This window comes from Chelmon rostratus, chromosome 7 (genome assembly GCF_017976325.1).
Source record: "Chelmon rostratus isolate fCheRos1 chromosome 7, fCheRos1.pri, whole genome shotgun sequence".
Lineage (NCBI taxonomy): Eukaryota > Metazoa > Chordata > Actinopteri > Chaetodontiformes > Chaetodontidae > Chelmon > Chelmon rostratus.
The window spans coordinates 13,942,578-13,961,325 of NC_055664.1; the positions used below are offsets into that span (position 1 = coordinate 13,942,578).

General features: G+C 41.7%; 2 protein-coding genes across 4 annotated transcripts; one reads left to right on the forward strand and one right to left on the reverse strand.

Annotated features, from left to right (window-relative positions):
- Positions 1–405: 405 nt before the first annotated feature.
- Positions 406–11,029, forward strand: LOC121609696 (probable E3 ubiquitin-protein ligase HERC6). The gene is made up of 23 exons (XM_041941386.1): positions 406–664; positions 1,366–1,522; positions 1,631–1,707; positions 2,482–2,709; positions 3,016–3,107; positions 3,188–3,315; positions 3,498–3,652; positions 3,889–3,944; positions 4,081–4,172; positions 4,286–4,345; positions 4,466–4,562; positions 4,742–4,922; positions 5,136–5,287; positions 5,700–5,819; positions 6,083–6,181; positions 6,310–6,489; positions 7,020–7,160; positions 7,250–7,416; positions 7,508–7,574; positions 7,654–7,724; positions 8,530–8,713; positions 9,914–10,016; positions 10,162–11,029. The coding sequence occupies exons 1-23, from the start codon at positions 445–447 to the stop codon at positions 10,392–10,394; spliced, it is 3,060 nt and encodes a 1,019-aa protein (XP_041797320.1). The 5' UTR covers positions 406–444; the 3' UTR covers positions 10,395–11,029.
- A 431-nt stretch (positions 11,030–11,460) lies between these two features.
- Positions 11,461–18,384, reverse strand: yif1b (Yip1 interacting factor homolog B (S. cerevisiae)). 3 transcript variants are annotated; one of them, XM_041940922.1, is made up of 8 exons: positions 18,276–18,384; positions 16,800–16,896; positions 16,061–16,190; positions 15,738–15,842; positions 15,203–15,339; positions 14,680–14,835; positions 13,783–13,876; positions 11,461–12,850 (listed from the first exon to the last, which is right to left on the reverse strand). In XM_041940922.1, exons 1-8 carry the CDS (start codon positions 18,310–18,312, stop codon positions 12,695–12,697), a joined length of 912 nt encoding a protein of 303 aa, XP_041796856.1. In that variant the 5' UTR covers positions 18,313–18,384; the 3' UTR covers positions 11,461–12,694. The 3 variants fall into 3 exon arrangements, with proteins under 3 accessions (XP_041796856.1, XP_041796855.1, XP_041796857.1); XM_041940921.1 differs by having other exon boundaries at positions 18,267–18,378; XM_041940923.1 differs by having other exon boundaries at positions 18,291–18,367.
- Between the last annotated feature and the right edge of the window lie 364 nt (positions 18,385–18,748).

Genomic DNA, 18,748 nt, shown 5'->3' on the forward strand with positions numbered 1-18,748 from the left:
CAAAATTGCCACACTAATTTTCATTGCCGATCGATTAATTTCACGACATTATGATTGATTCGTTTCTTTTGCACAGCTTAAAGAAACGAAAGTGACCTGAAAAAGATTCTATTTCATGGTGACTTCTGTGGCCCGTATGCTGCCTTCCTTGTTACCTGGTAAGATCGTAAATTAGAGAACTTCTGTTGTTCACGCAATTGGTTGTGCATTACTCTCTTTTGGTCGGAAGCAAATGACAACTTGGACCGACCAATAAACTAAGTTATCCGGTTACACATCTTACCTCTTAAAAAGAGACCAATGCAATATGCTACACTCGCAGAATGAGCGGTTCAAATGCGTATTTCGGAAAGCGATGTTGATACCTCCGACAGCACGTGAAGGCAGCACCTAAAGACCATCACAGACAGGTTGTGCGCCCATCAGTTCAGTCCAGTTGGAAACATGGTGCAGATGTACTGCTGGGGAGACAGCTCCAGTGGACAGTTCGGTCCACAGCCGGCCCTCAGTCCGGTGTCCTGGACTGTCCCCGGGGTCATTACCGACATCTGCTGCGGGGAGCAGCACACTTTATTTCTCACCAAGGATGGAGGCGTTTTATCATGCGGACACAACTCACAGAAACAGCTGGGACGAAAGAAATGTAAAGATGGAAGGACACCAGGTAAGCTACGTGATTTTTTTTATTTTAAGGCAGCAGAATAAATAACAAGTAAATACCCAAGTGAGAAGTTTATTTTGTATTTTCTTAGACTGACAGCCAAATGAGTTTGTTGTCTTCATCGAAAGCTCAACGTAAATCATATCAAGAAACATTACACAGGCTGAGAAACTGAGCTAAGTTTCAGTTTCGTTTCCCTCTTGTCAGTCCAGGCAGCGAAACTTACTAAAACTGCACTTTATGACGAGATGAGTTCACGTGCAAGGTGGAAAGTTGAGGGAACGTAAAAAACTTAATGGCTCCTATCAGTTTTATGTTAATGCGTTATTATTCATGCTTTTACATGTAAGCAACATTTTTTTGTAGCAGGTTGCAGCGGAACTTAATTTAATTTTATTTCGTAGTGTTGGATAATTGAATCTATATGATATTTAGCTGATTTGATGTGAAAGTATAATGTGAAAAGTAAGTAGAAACTATTGCTGTCAAATAAGTTCAGTTAAATAGAAACATAACGTAGCATTGAATGAAATACTGAAATGAAGTACAAGTACCTCAACAGTACACAGCATTTGAGTAAAAGGTGAAGTTGCTTTCCACAACTGTAAGAACTTAAGAATTAAGAACTTAACGCTTACGGTTGCATTTTAATGAGGGTTGATTAGTGTGGTATTGTACTGACCTTATATGTCGTCCTGTATAAGGTCGTGTGGAGGGGCTGGGTGCCGTTGTGTCGGTGGCGTGTGGTCAAGACCACAGTCTGGCTCTGAGTGCATCTGGACAGGTGTTCTCCTGGGGTGCCAAAGAGGATGGACAGCGAGGCGTGCCACTGGATCTGCTTCACAACAGTCACAGACCAAGGCAAGGTTTCAGTCTGTGGAGTACAGTACATACAGCAAACTAAGTGATCAGTAAACTGCAAGTCGGCGTTTTCATTTTTTCACATATTATTGTCTCATCCACTTGCAGTCAGGTGCCCATACCGCTGCCAGTACCAGTGATCCAGGTTGCCTGTGGAAACTCCCACTCCCTGGCGCTGACTAAAGGTACGACAGTGAACACACTGATGGCGTCTTTGTGTGTCTACCTGGACCGCTGCCAGCTCCAGTTCAACAACCTGTAAGGTTGATCGTGTGTAATGTAGCAAGGATTTGGTTTTGTTTTCATATGTGACCGTATCACTCTGCCAAATCTAGTTTTCTTACAACCTGCAGACATAATGTGCAAATGTGTGCAAACTAGTGTTTTTAATGAACCACAGCTGCAACGTTCCAGTCAGCATTCACCTCTCAAAAAAGTTAATTCAGTCCCCAGATACTGTTAAAAAATGCTCTTTAAGAAACTCATGTCACTGCAACACTTGCCACCTGGCATTTTTATAGGACAAGTATGAGATGAAAACTTAATCCTTGCACCTCAGGTTCCCTTGTCGATAGAGGAGTAATAGAGTAGATGGTTCGGTAAGAATTCCGCACAGCTCATAAATGTGTTGATTTCCTTAAAACTGCATGTGAATATTCTCAGGGATAAGCTTCGTATTAATCCCCCCTGTGTTATTTGTGAAGGTGTGTTTGTGGAATATAAAATAGCCCATTGTCATTACATTGATAAGATAAAGTCATGACTGCTGCAGCTTCATTGGAATAATTGATTGTCATAGTTTACATATAGTGAGTCATCAATCAGCTCAACCTTTGTTCTTTAAATATGAAAAGTTGAACATTAATTCGACCTGTTTTTGATCATCTGGTGATGACAGTGCACGACTTTTTGTTTGATTAAATATTTTTCATCTCCATCCATTATTTTCCACTTTGCAGGAGGAGATGTCCTGTCGTGGGGCTTGAACAGTCATGGTCAGCTGGGCCTGGGGAGGGAGGTGTCTCTGCAGTACACCCCTGTCCTGGTGCGCGCTCTGAGCGGCGTAGCGGTGACCCAGATTTCAGCCGGAGCGACTCACACCCTGTTCCTCACACTCCCGGGCCTGGTGTACTGCTGTGGGGCTAATAAATCAGGCCAGCTGGGGCTCAACAGGGTGGACGAGACAGGTACAAATAACTGCTTCCACTGTGTCACAAACTGATCGTCCATAAAGGAGGACCTCATTGATCGTTGTCAGACCAGTTATGCACGTGTCAGTCCGCACCACCTACAGGTGGAGAACGTAACAGCGGCTGCAGTTTTACCACTTATGCCACCTGCAGGCAATGAGTGTCACAGCTGCTGCTTCATCTTGAAAGTAGCTGTTTTCTTGATGATTTTGGCTTTAACCTCGCATCAATCTACAGTTTATATATTTCATCTCATTCATCAGAACTCATTGTATGTCTCATCATTCTGTCTCACTTTAACAGGCAGGTTCAACATCTGTATGGTCCCTGCCCTCAGACCTCTGGCTGTGTCTTCCATTAGCTGTGGAGAGGCTCACTCTGCTGTGTTAACAAAGGTACAGACTTCACCTGTCATCTCAGCCGTATATGTTGGCCCGATCTACAGAATGCGACAAAGCTATGCTGTGATTTGTAGGATGGCGAGGTTTTCACTTTTGGAGAGGGACGCCATGGCCAGCTCGGTCACAGCTCCTCCGCTGATGAACTGAAGCCCAGACTGGTCGAGGGTGTGGACGGGCCCGCCTCACAGATTTCATGCGGCAGGTAAAAACCATGAGGGAGTTTATGTGAACACTGGAACTGTGAAATTTAAGCAAGACTTACTTAATTTTGGGTGGCAGACACAAAATCATGTTTAACGTGAGACGTCTAATTGAAGTATATATTTAATAGAACACTTTCACATCATATTAAGCTTCTCATTAGATTCACATCTTGTCTCACAGACGTCACACTCTGGTTTTGGGCTCCTCTGGCCAGCTGTGGGCTTTTGGCAACGGGGCCAAAGGTCAAATTGGGAGTGGACGACCAGAGGACAGTCTGACTCCCAGTCTGGTACAGCTTCCGTGGACTGCTGATAGTTCAGCACCCAAACCCAAAGGTATGCATGCACTGGCAGTGTGGCCTTTAGTAGATTTTAATGAGGTGAACTGTATGAGACGGATCTGTACGTGATCTTCCTGGCACTTCCCTCCTTAAATGTATAATTGGGAGAGCACTTCCTCCCTGGTGGCAACATGGCTGAAGATGAAGATTTGAGTTAAAGATCCTTATTCTCAGATAGTCCCTCAGAAATGTTCAGTGTGTTTTTACTGTTTCTATTGTTTGTTTAAGCAGACTTGAAAATATCAGCTGGGTGGGATACAAACTTCACTTACACTTCACCTGTGCAGGTAATGTCTTTCAAAGGAAGATACCCAAATTCTAACATCTGTAAAAATACAGATGGATTTTAAGTTTAAACGTCTGTTTTGTCATGTTCATTAAGCTGTCTGGCTTTTGAATCATATGTAATGTCTGTCTTTTAAGAGCTCGGACCGAGGACAGATAACTGGGCGACTGCAAGAGAACAAACTGCAAACATGGCTGACAATGAGACACAGCAGCGCCGAGGCCAACAGGTCCTTGTTTCACAGTTTATATTGTCGCTGTAATTCTGGAGGTGCACATATGAACTATCAGTCTCGTATGCAGTAACTACAGTGTTCATGCTCTCCCTTTCTTCTTTCAACAGAGAAATAAATTCAATGTTTTTCACAAGTTCAAGTCTTGTTGCAAGTTTCACAAAGGCCAAGTGAGTGCTTTTCTGTAAAGTTTGGCAGTTCTGATGTTAAGATGGAAGTAGACTTCAGAATTAGAAGGTGCATTTTGGGGCTGCCACTTTGACATATTAATGCTTTGCTTTCGGTGTCAGCGGGCCTCCATCAGAAGCCGGGGCCTTGACTGTGGACCTCGAGGCAGCTAGCCGAGCTTTCGACCAGCTGCTGGCAGTACCGTGGATCAAACAATCAGTTAAGAACGTACATTTAGTCATTTTCATGCACTGCTGAGGTCATTTGGTCTTGTCTTGTTGACTGAATGAAAAAACGACTCAATGTGCAGTCTTGACTTACCGAATTTATCCATTTAGAAACACATGCATGCTGTGCAGACATTGCAATGCTGTCTCACAAATCTCTTTTCCATGCAGATAAACCTTGAACTCCTGATCGATTTGCTTGTGGTTTCAAGAACTGCGCTGAAATCACCAGAGGTCCTCCTGATCCTGCTGAGCTGTCCCCTTTTCCAAGAGGACTCTCATGTCATGAGGGGCGCGTTGCTGTTGGCTTTCGTTATCACAGAGCTGAATGAGAGGAGCCTGAAGATGCTAAGTAAACAGCTACAGTAAACTTTAGGATTTTGTCTGCGGTCTTTTTGTTTGTGGAGCGATCCTGAAGCTTTTTGTACAGTATTGACAAATATTACAAAAATCAGACATTAGATATTGAATCTTTGCTAACATTGAAAAATGTGAGATATTCACTTGATATATGCTGTGTAAGACCCACAGTGTGAACGTACTGCATGTGTTTCTGGTTCTGCAGGACAGTGGTGGTCTTCCCTGACACCCTCCATGCTAACGAAGCACATCAATGTGTTCAAAAACGCCCTGGCCTTCCTGCTGAAAAATGGCCTGTTGGCAACTCACAACCGAGGAGTCAAATACCTGCTGGAAGTCCTCAAGCTGCTCTACAAAGTCAGTGCTGTGTGTTTGGATTGCAGTCATCAGGTTTAGAGCAAGATCTGTTGTAGTTTTTGAATCTGGGATCAAAGATGAACGGAAATCAGTTAAACTGGGACTGAGCTGACAAACGCATGATGTTTGATCGATATTGAAAATGTACCAGTGGCTCAAAACAACACATTTTCTAAAGGAATTCTGGAAAACATTTATCCTTTTCTCTGATCACCTAATTACTAAATTACTGAGACTTAAAATAGTCTTACTGCTGATTAGTTGATTATTTTTTAGCCTGTAAAATCTCAGAACTATTAACAAATGCCCATCAGAAGTTACCAGAGCTTTACAGCTGTACACGCTATCTTAAAACAGTCCGTTCTTCTTCTTTTGTTTAATAATGTATGATAATGTATATGTTTTTTCACAGGCAAGCAAAACTGGAAAGTCCTACAAAGTCCCACTGAGCACCTTTTACGTAGATGAAATCAATGGTGCTGTGCAGCCAGAGGTGGACATCACTAATTGGCGGGTATTGTCTAAAGTGAAGGTAAAAACATACATTACTGTACACACAATGCTGCAGCTTCATACATACATGTCAATATATTGATAACCTCCGTTTCACCAAAAAAGACACTTACTACTTAATACTTTTGTTAAATTCCTGAAAAGTCTTCACTTTGTCACTGTGTTTTATGAGTCTGGACAGACATGGATGTAAACTGCGACTTTACTGATTGGCGGAGGCATACAACCGTGAGGTAGTAGTTGTAGTTATTTATTGCTAAACCATCCATCATTTTCTTAAAGGATGACGAGACCACCCCCGCCATATTCTGCCGCTACCCATTCCTGTTCAATCTGGTTTGCAAGGTGGTCATGTTCAACGTCTTTGCATACATAACAAAGGTACAGTATGTATCAACGACACTTCATGATATGGCAGCAGCTGATTCTTAATTCAAGCGCTCATTTCATAGAAAGTCTGCCTTCTGTTTTGTATAATTACGTTAGAATCCTTTCAACCCATCTTACAGGAAGTGCAACGCTTCGTTCATGACCTGGCTTACGCGTGGCCCAATCAGTCGTTGATAGATCCCACAGACTCCCCCCCGGCTCCGGTCTTCCAGCTAACTCTGAGACGAGCTCACCTGGTCGAGGACACCTTCAGGCAGCTCGCGGCAGCCGACCACTGCGCCTTCCAAAGGGAGCTTTTGGTAAACGTGCCAGCAAAGTAAAAAAGATATTACTTCATAATTAAAGGGGTGCTCCAGCGATTTAGCTTTGCACGGCCATAAAGTTCTGGAACTCACAAAAGATGAAAAAAAAATGGTCCGAATCAAAGCAGCAGAGGCTGAGATGTTGGGTAGAACTTCAACAACGCTGGATCCTACACTTCCCATAATGCAACTAAAGCCTGATGAGAAACACTTCATGTCTAAAACAGTTGAATGCCCCGTAATTTCATTTTTAGTGACAACTGGACATTAAAAACAGGAAACATGCCAATTAGAAAAGTTTATTTTATTGTATTGTGAATTAAGTATTAAATTTTATTGACTAAAGTTTAAAATTTGGCCTGCCAGTTGCACCAAGAGGGGTATGAAGGTAACCTGTCCAAATCAGTAATTACAAATTGGAAGAGAAGAAAATGGCTGTAAGGGAAGTCGTGCATGGATATTTACTATTAGAGCTAACAGTAGCTCAGTTCGTGTTCCAGAACACATGAGTTTTCTGTCCTTCCTAGGTGATATTTGTGGACAACAGGAAAGTGATGAATGTCAACAAAAGGGACCTCTTCCTGCATGTGTTTGATGAGCTCATCGCTCCCGAGTCTGAACTGTTCATGTACAACGAGAGCAAGACTCTGGTCTGGTTCCCTCCCCGGGTAAGGCCTTGAGCTTTTACGCTCAGAAACTTACGGTTATTGAATTGTACTAAATCCTAACCTAAGTGTTTTTGTCATCAACCGAACAGCCCAAAGCGAAGGAGAAGACGTACTTCCTGTTTGGCGTTCTGTGTGGCCTGGCTCTCTACAACCACAACATTGTCCACATGCCTTTCCCACTGGCTCTCTTCAAGAAGCTGCTGATGGTCAAACCCTCCCTGGATGACATGAGGGAGTTTGAGCCTGTCGTTGCAGAGTAAGATTTAAAAATGCGACACTCTGCTGGTGCGCTTTTCGCTGTGGTGTTGGTGCTGTTTCAGCCTCTCACATGTTCACTGTGTCTCCAGGTCTTTGCGGTGCATGCTGGAGGACTACACTCCTGATGTAGTCGACAGCATGGACGTGCCTTTCGCTGTAGGTTCACTGACTCACAGTTAATTTGACTACCGGTCTTATTTCTGCACTTTGGCTCACTCTGTATAATTCATTACAGGTGACCTGGGGCGGTGAGACCGTCGAGCTTGAACCCACAGAAGCTGGGAAACGTGTCACAGCGTCAAACAGGTGCGTTTGTACAGAACTGCTGTCAATCAGTACCACAGCGGTCACGTGTTCTAGCACGCAGTTATACCCTCAGTAACCAGAGGCATGATGCCTTCAGGTTGTCTGTCCGTCCCATTCTCGTGAACGCCTTGAGAGAATTTCTTCAGATTTGACAGAAACGTCCTTTTTGACTCGAGGACGAACTGATTCAAATTTGGTGGTCAGGGGTGACTGTGATCCCACCAAACTCAAGAATTCATACACTAATTATGAGAAAATTTTAGACAAATGTCTCACAGGATAAAATGATGGAGTAATGACATGTCCAAAAGGTCAAAGGTCAAAGGTGAAGGTGTGTGTGAAGCTTCCATGTTTTGCAATTTATAGCTTCTCTGCAGCAGCATTCAAGTTTGAATCATTGTAGTCCACCACAAGCTCATTGGGTGCTGATCTTGAGCTTCAGGAGAATGTTGTTGCACCATGTGATGAAGCTATCTATCAGTCATCTGTACTGCTCTGGAAAAATAGTCTCCAAGTGAAGACAGCATGCTTCTCTCTGGACATTATTCTCTGGAGTCATACATGTCAGTCTTCACTACGTACAACCTCCAGGTGCTAGTTCTAGTTTCTTTTGTCTTGCTGCCTTCAGGCCTTTCTGAAGCAACGTCTCTTTGCTGTGTGTCTTTCCTGTGTGTGTGTGTGGCATTGATGATGATATCTTAACTGGCCTCACTTTCAGGTTAGTGTATACAAGGAACATAGACCTGTTGGGGTAGAGGTGAGGGTAGCTACTTGTAAAATTTTGAATTCTTGTTTTTTTTAATAGGAAAGAGTTCGTAGAGGCCTTTGTCAACTATGCCTTCAACAAATCAGTGGAGGGAGTGTTCGAAGAGTTCAAGAGAGGGTTCCTCAAGGTGTGTGACGTCGACGTGGTGGACTTCTTCCAGCCAGAGGAGTTGCAAGCAGTGATGGTAGGCCAAGAAGACTACGACTGGGAGGTGTTCAAGCAGGTATGCTGAAAACCGGAAGACGCTCTAACTTTAGAATCTAAAAGAGAGTCAGAAATGTAGATACTGCTGTTTATCTTTATGCACTGATTTTCATTTAAAATATTCTTAATTTTATATTAAGTTGGGTCCAAGGAGTTAATTTAAAAAAAAGAATACGGTATCAAATTAAAACATGATTAAACGAGCATTTGTCTGCATGTTACATCAGTCCTGCCAAAAGCAGACCATGAGTTTTAAGATTGTCAAAGACTTGAAATTTGAGTTAAGCTGTGTTGGAAGTTAAATAGTTTCCACAGTTTCGTGTGTTCAAGTGGTCGAGGGGAAGTCACCCAAGACTTTTCACCTTATCATGTTTACTGTGTCAGTGTTTGTTTTTAGATTTCACTATCTGCCAGCAGAGCTCATGAATTCAGTGCTTTATGGTAGTTTCAGAATTTCCTGAATCACCTGAACACACCAACAAGAAGACAGTTCAACATATGAAAGGAGGACTTGATGAATCACCTTTTTAAAGCAATAACATAACAAAGGAAATCAAATGAAAAGCTTGTGGTGTGTTTTCACGATAACTGATGAAGTAAAAGTACCAGAGCAACATCTAAAAATACTATAAGTGAAAATCCTGTATTCAAAAGCCTACTTAAGTGATAAGATACAGTACATCTGTGTGATGGCTGTGAGATGATCGATGGCAAAGAAAAGAAAAGCAAAAAAGTTCCACAACACAAATATATACTTTAAAAAAATGAAAACTTTTCTCCAGTCTTTGCTTTTATTTGGAATATCATTTGACCTATTTGCGCTTCAAACTGTTTTTTTTATTTAAATGAAATCTTTAAATGAAACCAAATATTTTTTGATAGTGCGAACGACTCGATGTGACCAGGGGTCCCAAATCAGCACTTTTGTTGGTGTGGGGTCACAAGCCAAAGGATAAGAAACCGCCGGTTAAATCTTTAGCAATGTGTTGCACAGTACAGCTTTTATATGTAAAATTTTAATTTTAAAAGCTCCAAAGCACAATATGTTCCTCTAAAATATAAATGGGATCAAATGGAAAATCTAAATTGCACTTGAGTACATGACTTGACTAATGTCCTTTCCATCACTGTATATAGTTTGCAGTAGCTGGGATGAAATGTCTAAAAGCACCAACATGGCCCTTTAATGTGTTGCATTTATTTTGATTTTTCCAAACAGAACACAGTTTATGAAGGAGACTACCATGCTGAGCATCCCAACATCGTGACCTTCTGGAAGGTGTTTGACCAGCTGACGGCAGAGGAAAAGAAGAAATTCCTTTGTAAGTGTCACACACGATTGTCCTTATTATCGCTGATGTAAGTTTGACTTAACAGCGGGGCGGTACCGTCTCTCCAGACTTTTCTTTATCGAACTTAAGATGATCAGATCCTTTAACGTGAGCTCTTCCTTGCTTGTGTCGCCAGTGTTCCTCACGGGCTGTGACCGTGTACCGTTCCTGGGTATGGAGAGCATCAAGATGAGAGTCGCCGTCTTGCCAGACGCGTCTGATATCCACCTCCCAGAATCCCTCACCTGTCACTTTCTGTTATTGCTGCCTATATACCGCAGATACCCAGTGGATAGCACAATGCGGACCAGGCTCCTTCAGGCTATTAATGACAACAGAGGCTTCCGGAAAGAGGACACTGCCGGCTGAAGTGGCTTCTTTAGAAACACCACAGTCTGCAAAATGCAATGTTATATTCTTCTAAATATAGATGTATTAATATCATGAAGTCAGTTCTAATTTGGTATCCATGTATTCTATTAACAGATATGATCAGTACCCGCACCCACACATGTGCTGTCATTTAGAAGTCTGAGAAAGTATTTGGTCTTTAATTTTACTTTAATTTTACAATTGTACGCTTCTTGTTTGATATTGGTTTATATGCTGATAAAGCAGCACAGCCTAGAGATATTTAACAAAGAGTTGGAGTGTTTCCACATGTTCATCAGCTCTAAGCAACACATGCACAGGTAGGAAAGATTGAAAGGAAATAAATTCGTCCTGAAATCCTGACACGCGTGACATACGGGGCCAGGGGGCACAGATACAATCATTGGTATTCACTATCCAGATCACTTTTCTTTACATGTTGTGCCAAAACATCCAAATCTTTCCCCCCTTCAGTTGTCAGGACACCGCTGAGATGATAACCTTACTTTTTTCGCTCATTATTTTTCACTCCTAGCATTAAGCGCTTTTTCTATTCATTTTATGTTGTTCAGCTTCAATCATAAGCAAATGTTTGTGCCTTAATAACCTACATAATAAATGATTTCCATGCAGTACTGGCGTGCAGTTTATTGTCATACTGAATATGTTTTTTTTTTGTAAACCACAGGCCCACTGTCAGAACACAGGTCTTTTGATATCCAGTGGGGCCTGGCTATTTCCTGGTTTATTTCATATTTGAGTGAATAGTCAGCTAAATTGGCATTATCTTTTATAAAGTACCATTATAGAAATACCAAAACAAAATAAAACATTCAACATCAAATTAGAAAGTTAGCTTAAAAACTGAAAGTGCGACAGAGGAAGGATAAAAAGATGAAGGTGTAGATTGCAGTGCTTGAGGATTTGAACCTCCTTCCCCTTCATAAATGGTTGATCATGAGTCATTTTCTGTTGCCCAAATTTAGCTACAATGAGTGTTCTGTGATAAAACAATTCACAAGTGGATTTTGAGAACAGAAACCACCACTCGCACCTCAGCAGCTCCATCAGTCAGACTTTATTCATCAGTCGTCATTTTCCACTTTTGATTTGATAGTATGCTTTCAGTCTGCTTTCAGTCAGGGCTGGGATCCATTCATGATTAATCATGAAAAACAACCTCCAGCTGCAACTTCAGGATTCTTATTTAAACGAGAACTTTGTCAAAGCATTTGGAAAAAGTTTTTATTGGCACCTCAGTGAACTGAAATAAGTGGTTCAGCCTTGATAATAATCAGTTTCATCTGAGGAAAATGCAAAAATCCTGACACAGGTTATGTCAATGTGAACCCTACCCTGGTTTGAATTAGCATTGGCTACATAAAATAAGAAGAGACGGCATATTTCATAGTGACATTAGATGATTTACAAGCACATTAAAGCACAACGAAACATTCTGACTATACAGTTTTCAAGTGTCTCAAGGAGACTAAAACAACTTTCAGAGAGTAGACCGTCTCATCTTGTCCTTTTCTTTATTCCATCTCACTTTCAATGTGAAAAGCAGTAAATAATTTAGTTTGTTTTCAAAAAGCACATCACAGTCAACATTTCAGCGTGAGGTCTACACCTTTACAGAGTTTTTATAAAGAGTTTTCCAGATCCACTGACGACAGAACTGGCACATTTCCACACAGTGTGCGACTTCTGCCGTCCATGAACAAACCAGGGAAAAGGTCATTCTAGTCAAACATCAAAACAGAGCCACCTGATTGCTTTCAAACCTGAATTTCAGTTCTTCCTTTTCATTAAACGGACGGTTTGTGTGCTTTCTTTTAGTCGGCTCAGATAAATTACTTACGCGATATCAAAGAAGAGCAACATCTGCAATACTGTGCTATACACAAACATACATACTTAAATATTCTTAAAAAACAGAATTACAAACAAATAATTACACAGTATAGAAAACAACTTAAAGCCACTTGCTCTTGCTACAAGTTTCTGAAGACATTACATAAAAAGACAAAAAAAGAGGCAATAATGACACGGGGCTGTGCTGAGAGAGAAAGGCAGGGACGCCTCACATCTTCTCTTTATAGTCTCGTAGCATGTGTTGTTAGGCTCCATGCACACATGTCTTAATGTCTGCAGAGAACTGCAGCGGTTGTGTGTTTCATCCAAGGCCAGCTTCTCTGCTGTGTGTGTGTCTGTGTGTTTTCTTGAGGGTTGTTAGGGGGTGAGATGGCGTTCAGACAGCCAAGTTCATCTTCTACACAGTGAGTGTGTCCCAGGTCTTATCTGATGAGGTGGTAGGTGAGCCAGTACATGAAAATGGGCTGTGCTGCTGCTATTGACATGGTGAGGTACATCCTCAGCTGGTTTCTGGCTCCTCTCACCAGCCTCCCCTCCGCCGCCGCCTCAGATAGCAGCTTCAGACGCAGAGTGCGGATCTGAGGAGATACCGGTTCAGGATATTCTTTAATTAGCCATTAAACAAACATGCATATATGTTTTAATTACCTATCTGCTTTGGATTCGGACACGTGGATGGACTGTTTTGAGTTTGAACATTTGGGAGTACAACACCTCCTAAGTAATAAGCATATAACTGGGTCTACATATTTCCCACAATGTCACCAAAATTGAACATTGTGAGCTTTCTAAAGGTTTAATTTATGGCAGGGCTATTGTACTGGATTGTAAAAGATTGTACAGGTGTACCTAATACACTGAGGATGGGGGTCAAGAGGGTATGAGTAAGGTAAAATAATAGGATGTATGAATGTGAGATTCTTAAATAAAAGACAGAAGGTGTGCAATTATAGCATGTCTTATGTGTGTGTTCATGTCTTTTGTTACCATTGTATCTTACCTATGTGCAGGTACAGGGAAAGCTTTTATTTATTTGCATTTATTTGAAATCGGGGGCTATTACAGAGAGCTATGGTGAGTGGAGGTGAGGGTGGTATTGAAGTAAAAATGCCCAGGATGCCAAGAAGAAAACATTATTTCCACCAAATAGAGTATATGAGCATATGCAGTGCCAAGACATCTCAAAATATACATTTGTGATTCCTGCAAACAGCAGGAATATGAAACCGGACCCTAGAGCTGAGGTAGAGCGGTCCTCTGTGGACACTTTAAGGATAAGGTGAAGTCTATGAAAGAACTAATTTACTGCTTTAACCCAAGTTACCATTTCTCACTGGGATTCCCTGTGTCATTTTAGCTAAAGATGATGTCTATCAGTGTGTGGCACAAAAAAATAATATTTAAATTATAATATAATTAATAATATTAAATATTGTTTTGCTGCATTTCTAAATATAAGAGAGAATCAACACTTAAAACTGTATGGAGTTATTACATTGCAGCTACTCACCATAAAGACAAAGATGGCAACACAGCACCACAGTAAAGACAGATAGTATGCTGGCCTTCCAAACAACAGGCCTGCTACCACCCCTATGATCATCCTATAGCAACAGAGAGGAGACACACACAAGCACAGCCGGAGGTTAGGTATAAATCTGTAAAATCAGAAAAGAGTAAACCACTGAGCAAAATACCACATTGCCTCAAATATTGACTTGGCCTTTTAATTCCCTCTGTTTGATGAGTATAATTGGTCATATTTTCATGCAGTCTCATTTTAATCTACTCCCATTTGCCCACTTAAAGTTACAGCGTTACCCCATTAATACAACATTTCCTGAATATGTTTCAAATTAAAAGCCCTCTATTGTGTCAGTGGACAGAAACCCTTTACTTTTCAATACAAGGGTATTGTCGTAAACCATTTGCAGGAACGTGCTGTGGAAAGCTAAGACTTGCAAGGTTGCCTTATAGCCCTTGAAATGTAGCTACTGCCACCCTCTGGCACTTGTACGTTACTAGAAAACAGCAGTTTTAAGTTACAGCAGGGCTGAAACATAAACACATGCAGATGCAGTGACTGAAATCAGACACTTTTTAGATAAGTAATCCAGAACGACAAGGTGTTTAAACAGCAGGATTATATTGCTGATTGTAATAAAACAAAGATATGGAAATGTACACTATGCTTAGTTGACATGCACATAATATGGCAGTCACCGAGAGTTTATCCATCCGGCTTTTTTTTTTTTGTTTGTGTGTGTTGACGACGTCCCTGAGACCTGGCTTTTATTTGAGGAAATATGGTAAAGACACACAAAGTGATGAAGGGAGATGAGGGGCAGCAAGAGGTTCAGTTGGTGATGGAAATGCAAACACAAACACAGAAAGATGTCGTACAAACCCAACATATTTGTAGCCAGAAAAAGCCAGCAGATCTATGGTCGTGAGGTCGGTGTTTACTGTCACGAGGTAGAGCGACAGCAGGACTGCCAGGACTTCCATGATCAACCACACCAACGCTGAGCTGGCCTGAACTCCCAGCAGCTCTGGAGAAAACCTGAAGAGTGCACAAAAGAATACAGCCACTTTATATTCTGTGAACTCCATAGTTGAAATGCATCATCAATGAAGTATCACATATTTATCTATTCACAAGCTGTGTTTTTTAGAATATATATGACTTTTTCCATTTAAGTATAATTTAGCAATCCACGGAATGGAAGTATAATGATGAAGGAACACTGACATTGAATCATTGCAACACTGTAAATAATTCATCCTTTAATAATAAAAAAAGCAGGACATCCTAGCTAACTAGCTGTTAATGACCACTGCTTAGATAAAGAATCAAATGACTGTAAAACATTAATTAGCGTGTCTTTTCCAAACCTGTATCACTTTGATAAAAACAAAGCAATCTGTACCTGTTCTGTGTGCCGAGGGCCAATCCAGCCACCAGGACGTATGTGATGAAGCCCATGGCAGGGATGTAGAGATCGGGAGCATTCACATCAAAGCGTGGAGCCACAGGAGTGTCCTGCTGGTAGCTCACCTCCCAGTTCTACAACACACACATAATCACAAACTTAGAACTTACCACAGCCTTAAACTCTGGAGGAAAAGCGTGTAGTATTTCACTTCCAAAAAAAAAACATCTTAAAGACCTGCAGACACATCCTGTTGCTGTGTAAATATTCAAGACATAGGCAGAAGGTATCTGTGGTCTTAAAAACCTACTGCAGACAGTACAGTCTGGATTACTTTTTCAAGAAATTTCAACTACAATAGCTTCAGGCAGCACTAGGAGCAGATTTTTTTTGTCTCAACCTGGAGCACATCGGGAAAACCTCAGAATGCCTCAGAGAAGAATGACAGATTTTCACTTGCAAAGTATCACGCCTCTTCAAAGTGGCAGGAATAAGAGAATAATGTACATTTGGCAGGTTCAAATAGACTTACCTCATGCATGTAAGGGAAAACGAGAAGGCCCAGCTTCTTCCCCACATACAATGTATCCACGGCAAAGTAGTATTTCAGCTTAGAAATTGGGATGAACCTGTCCAGCTGAAACAAGCCAACAGAGAGACGTGCACACATGCTTTATTTGATGGGGTTATCTTTGAGCTTGGGCAATCAATCATTTAATGTGGCCTTTCTGTTCAGCCTTCTTTTGCCTTGGCCTGATGTATCAGCAGGCTTTTGAAACCATTTTGTGGGAGCACTTTCGCATGCTTTCTGGTAAGCAGAATCATTCAAAAGACATGTTTGTGAGTCAGTCTTACATTCTTATCCACCATTTCCCTTCCCTGGGATGCCAGTGAGCTGCCATATGCCATGGCTAGGTTGGACATGGGGTCTGACAGGATGGACTGGCCAGGAAATCCTGCTGCTTGAGGCCCGGCCTGCTGGTGGCTGCCAAGATGACACAAGAAAACTGAATGTCAACTGAGAGAACATGATGGATGTATCCGCTATACTAAAACAAACATACATGTATTGTGATGTGATGATGCAAATGACTGCAAGGGTGCATTAATATAGGATAGATGTGTTTTTTCTTCCACAAAGAGTCTATATTTTTGACACTTAAAATGACAAACTGAGCTTGTCAGAAACAAACATAAACACCTTTAATGAACGTACATCGACCGTGCACAAACGTCCTGAGGGATTACATTCCAGCCCATTTCGTGGCTGCTGGCTGCAGCATTCTTGCTCAATACTGGACCAATTTCAAAAATTGTTGCCTCCATTAGTCACTTGGATGCAAAAACATATGACAATAGCATCGACAAACTCATGATTTTTGAATGAATCTCCCTCAGGACATTGAAATCTTCCAGGACACATGGACTGGAAATCCTGACTGGGAGATGCAGTCCAGTGTGCTCTTCAGCTCTAAATTAACTGGTTTGTTACCGGTTGATGGGTGTCAGGCTATCGAAAGCAAAATGAACTGAAACTGACACCCCTTAATATCCAGCCCGACTTCAGCCTGGCTGACAGGGCTCCCATCCTTACCCTGATTGTGATCCAGCCACAGCTCCACTCATATCCTCAAACAGCTGGCTGCCACCTGGACCATCCACAGAGGTATTCCTTAGACGCATATTGGGCTCTGGATGAAAGAAGAGAGGGGTTAGAGATCGAAACGTGTCAAACAAATGAGCAGATCAGGACCTCTCAAATCACTTACAATTTCAGGCATTGCAAAAAATTGGGCAAAGTTAGTAAAGCAAGCTGATGCAAAGCAGCCACGATTACAGGAAATCAGAGAAAGCAGCATGCATTTGCTTGTATGAAGGGACCTACCCTTCCCTCTTGTTAGACATTTAAGGCCTGTCAATCACTAACACTGGCCGCCCTGTGGATGTGCTGATAATTGTGTGCATGCACACCGGCGGTAACGTTGAGCTACTTTGCATCATTTTAAAATGACACCTGCCTTTGTGTTTTTTTTCCCTGTTTTCACCACTTTGAAATGTGAATGCCTGGAGATAAGAAGTGTAGCCCTGTTTGTTTATGACTACTATACACCATAAAGGTGCAGGCGTCACAACACCTTATCTTGCTGGACTGCAAACCTGAGTGTTGGTGACAGTGAGTGTGCACAGTGGTGAACATCTGTAGCAGACAGTCCATTTCAGACCTCTGAAGGGGCTATAAAGTGAAGTTATAGTATCATGTACCATCAAAATGCACTTAGATTTAAGTCAGTACACAAAATACAAATTCTGTGCGCAACTGTGTCCACAGTGTCAGTGTGAATGCTCTGTGCAGAGCAATTAACTCCATTCCCCAAGGGAGTACTAACATTATCACATACTTATCACAAGAGCAGATTACATCCCAAAGAGCCACAAACAGTTTCGGCGTTGACCTCGTTTCCCTGTCACCCCTCACAACAAAAACGATATGATGGATTTAACACAAAACCTACAGTGTGACTCACAGTCTGTCAACAGCGGCCTTCTGACTTCTATCTAATAAAACAGCATAGTGTGCCTTGCATGCGTGGACCACCTAACATCAGCATATATGATGACATAACATAGCACTTTGGCTTAAAATGACTGCAAACACACAAATATCGTGCAGCTGTTGCACAGAAACCTCCACGCAGAGGGGACACAAATGTTACAGACCCTAACCCTAACCCTAACGTTAGGTAAATTAGCTCGTTAGCATTGTTGACCTAGTTGGTGTTTAATAATAGCCTGTGGCCAAAGTATCGGTTACTAATTCCGATTCAGTTAGTTAATGCGGTCTTCTACATTGGCTAACGTCCGACGCTGGTGGATTTCAGTACAATTAACGTGCTGGTGTCTGTGTTTTTTACATGTTGTTTAACGTTAGTTGTTAGCCTCAGCCGGCTGAAAGCAGCACCGTTCAGTTCCGTTACTTTGGATTCCAGAAAGATAGCAAGTGCAAAATGTGCACGTGCAGTCGGTGATATGAAAGACTGATTTGATCGATAAAATCACGTACGTAACTTACGCTGTCTGAACCCACTTTGAGTTGGTGTATGCTCCATTTCGACTAACTTGATGGTAGCGGTTGCCTCTATTGCGATGCAGTTGCTACTAGTTAGCAAGCTACGGGGAAGTTCGAGTCATTCATAAAATGTACACGGAAGCTAACGCCCTCTTTTTCTTCTTCTTTAATCTTAATGACGGTTACAAGCCAACTTGAAATGCCAATATCGCCACCTACTGCACGAAGAGGTTCTGATGTCCATCCTGTCTCGGTTTAAAATATTCTTTCTTATCTTGTTTGTCCTTTATCTCCAGCAATCTTCTAATTCTCCATTTTCCTCCTCTACTACCTTAATGCTAAAAATTTCTCTTATACCTTCAACTTTTCACATTCCAGCCAAGCATGCTCTGCATTTTTCTTTACCCTCACAACCCTCACATTTATGTGATACTATCCCTTTCATAGTGGTGGAAAGTCAATTTATTCAAGTACTA

Coding starts and splice junctions, on each gene's coding strand:
- LOC121609696 (XM_041941386.1), top strand. CDS start 445: ATGGTGCAGATGTACTGCTGGGGAGACAGCTCCAGTGGACAGTTCGGT. Junction 3,108..3,187: donor ACTCTGCTGTGTTAACAAAG/GTACAGACTTCA, acceptor TGTGATTTGTAG/GATGGCGAGGTTTTCACTTT. Junction 4,346..4,465: donor GCAAGTTTCACAAAGGCCAA/GTGAGTGCTTTT, acceptor TTTCGGTGTCAG/CGGGCCTCCATCAGAAGCCG.
- yif1b (XM_041940921.1), bottom strand. CDS start 18,312: ATGGAGCATACACCAACTCAAAGTGGGTTCAGACAGCGTAAGTTAC. Junction 14,836..15,202: donor GCCCTCGGCACACAGAACAG/GTACAGATTGCT, acceptor TGCACTCTTCAG/GTTTTCTCCAGAGCTGCTGG. Junction 12,851..13,782: donor TTGCCATCTTTGTCTTTATG/GTGAGTAGCTGC, acceptor GTATCTCCTCAG/ATCCGCACTCTGCGTCTGAA.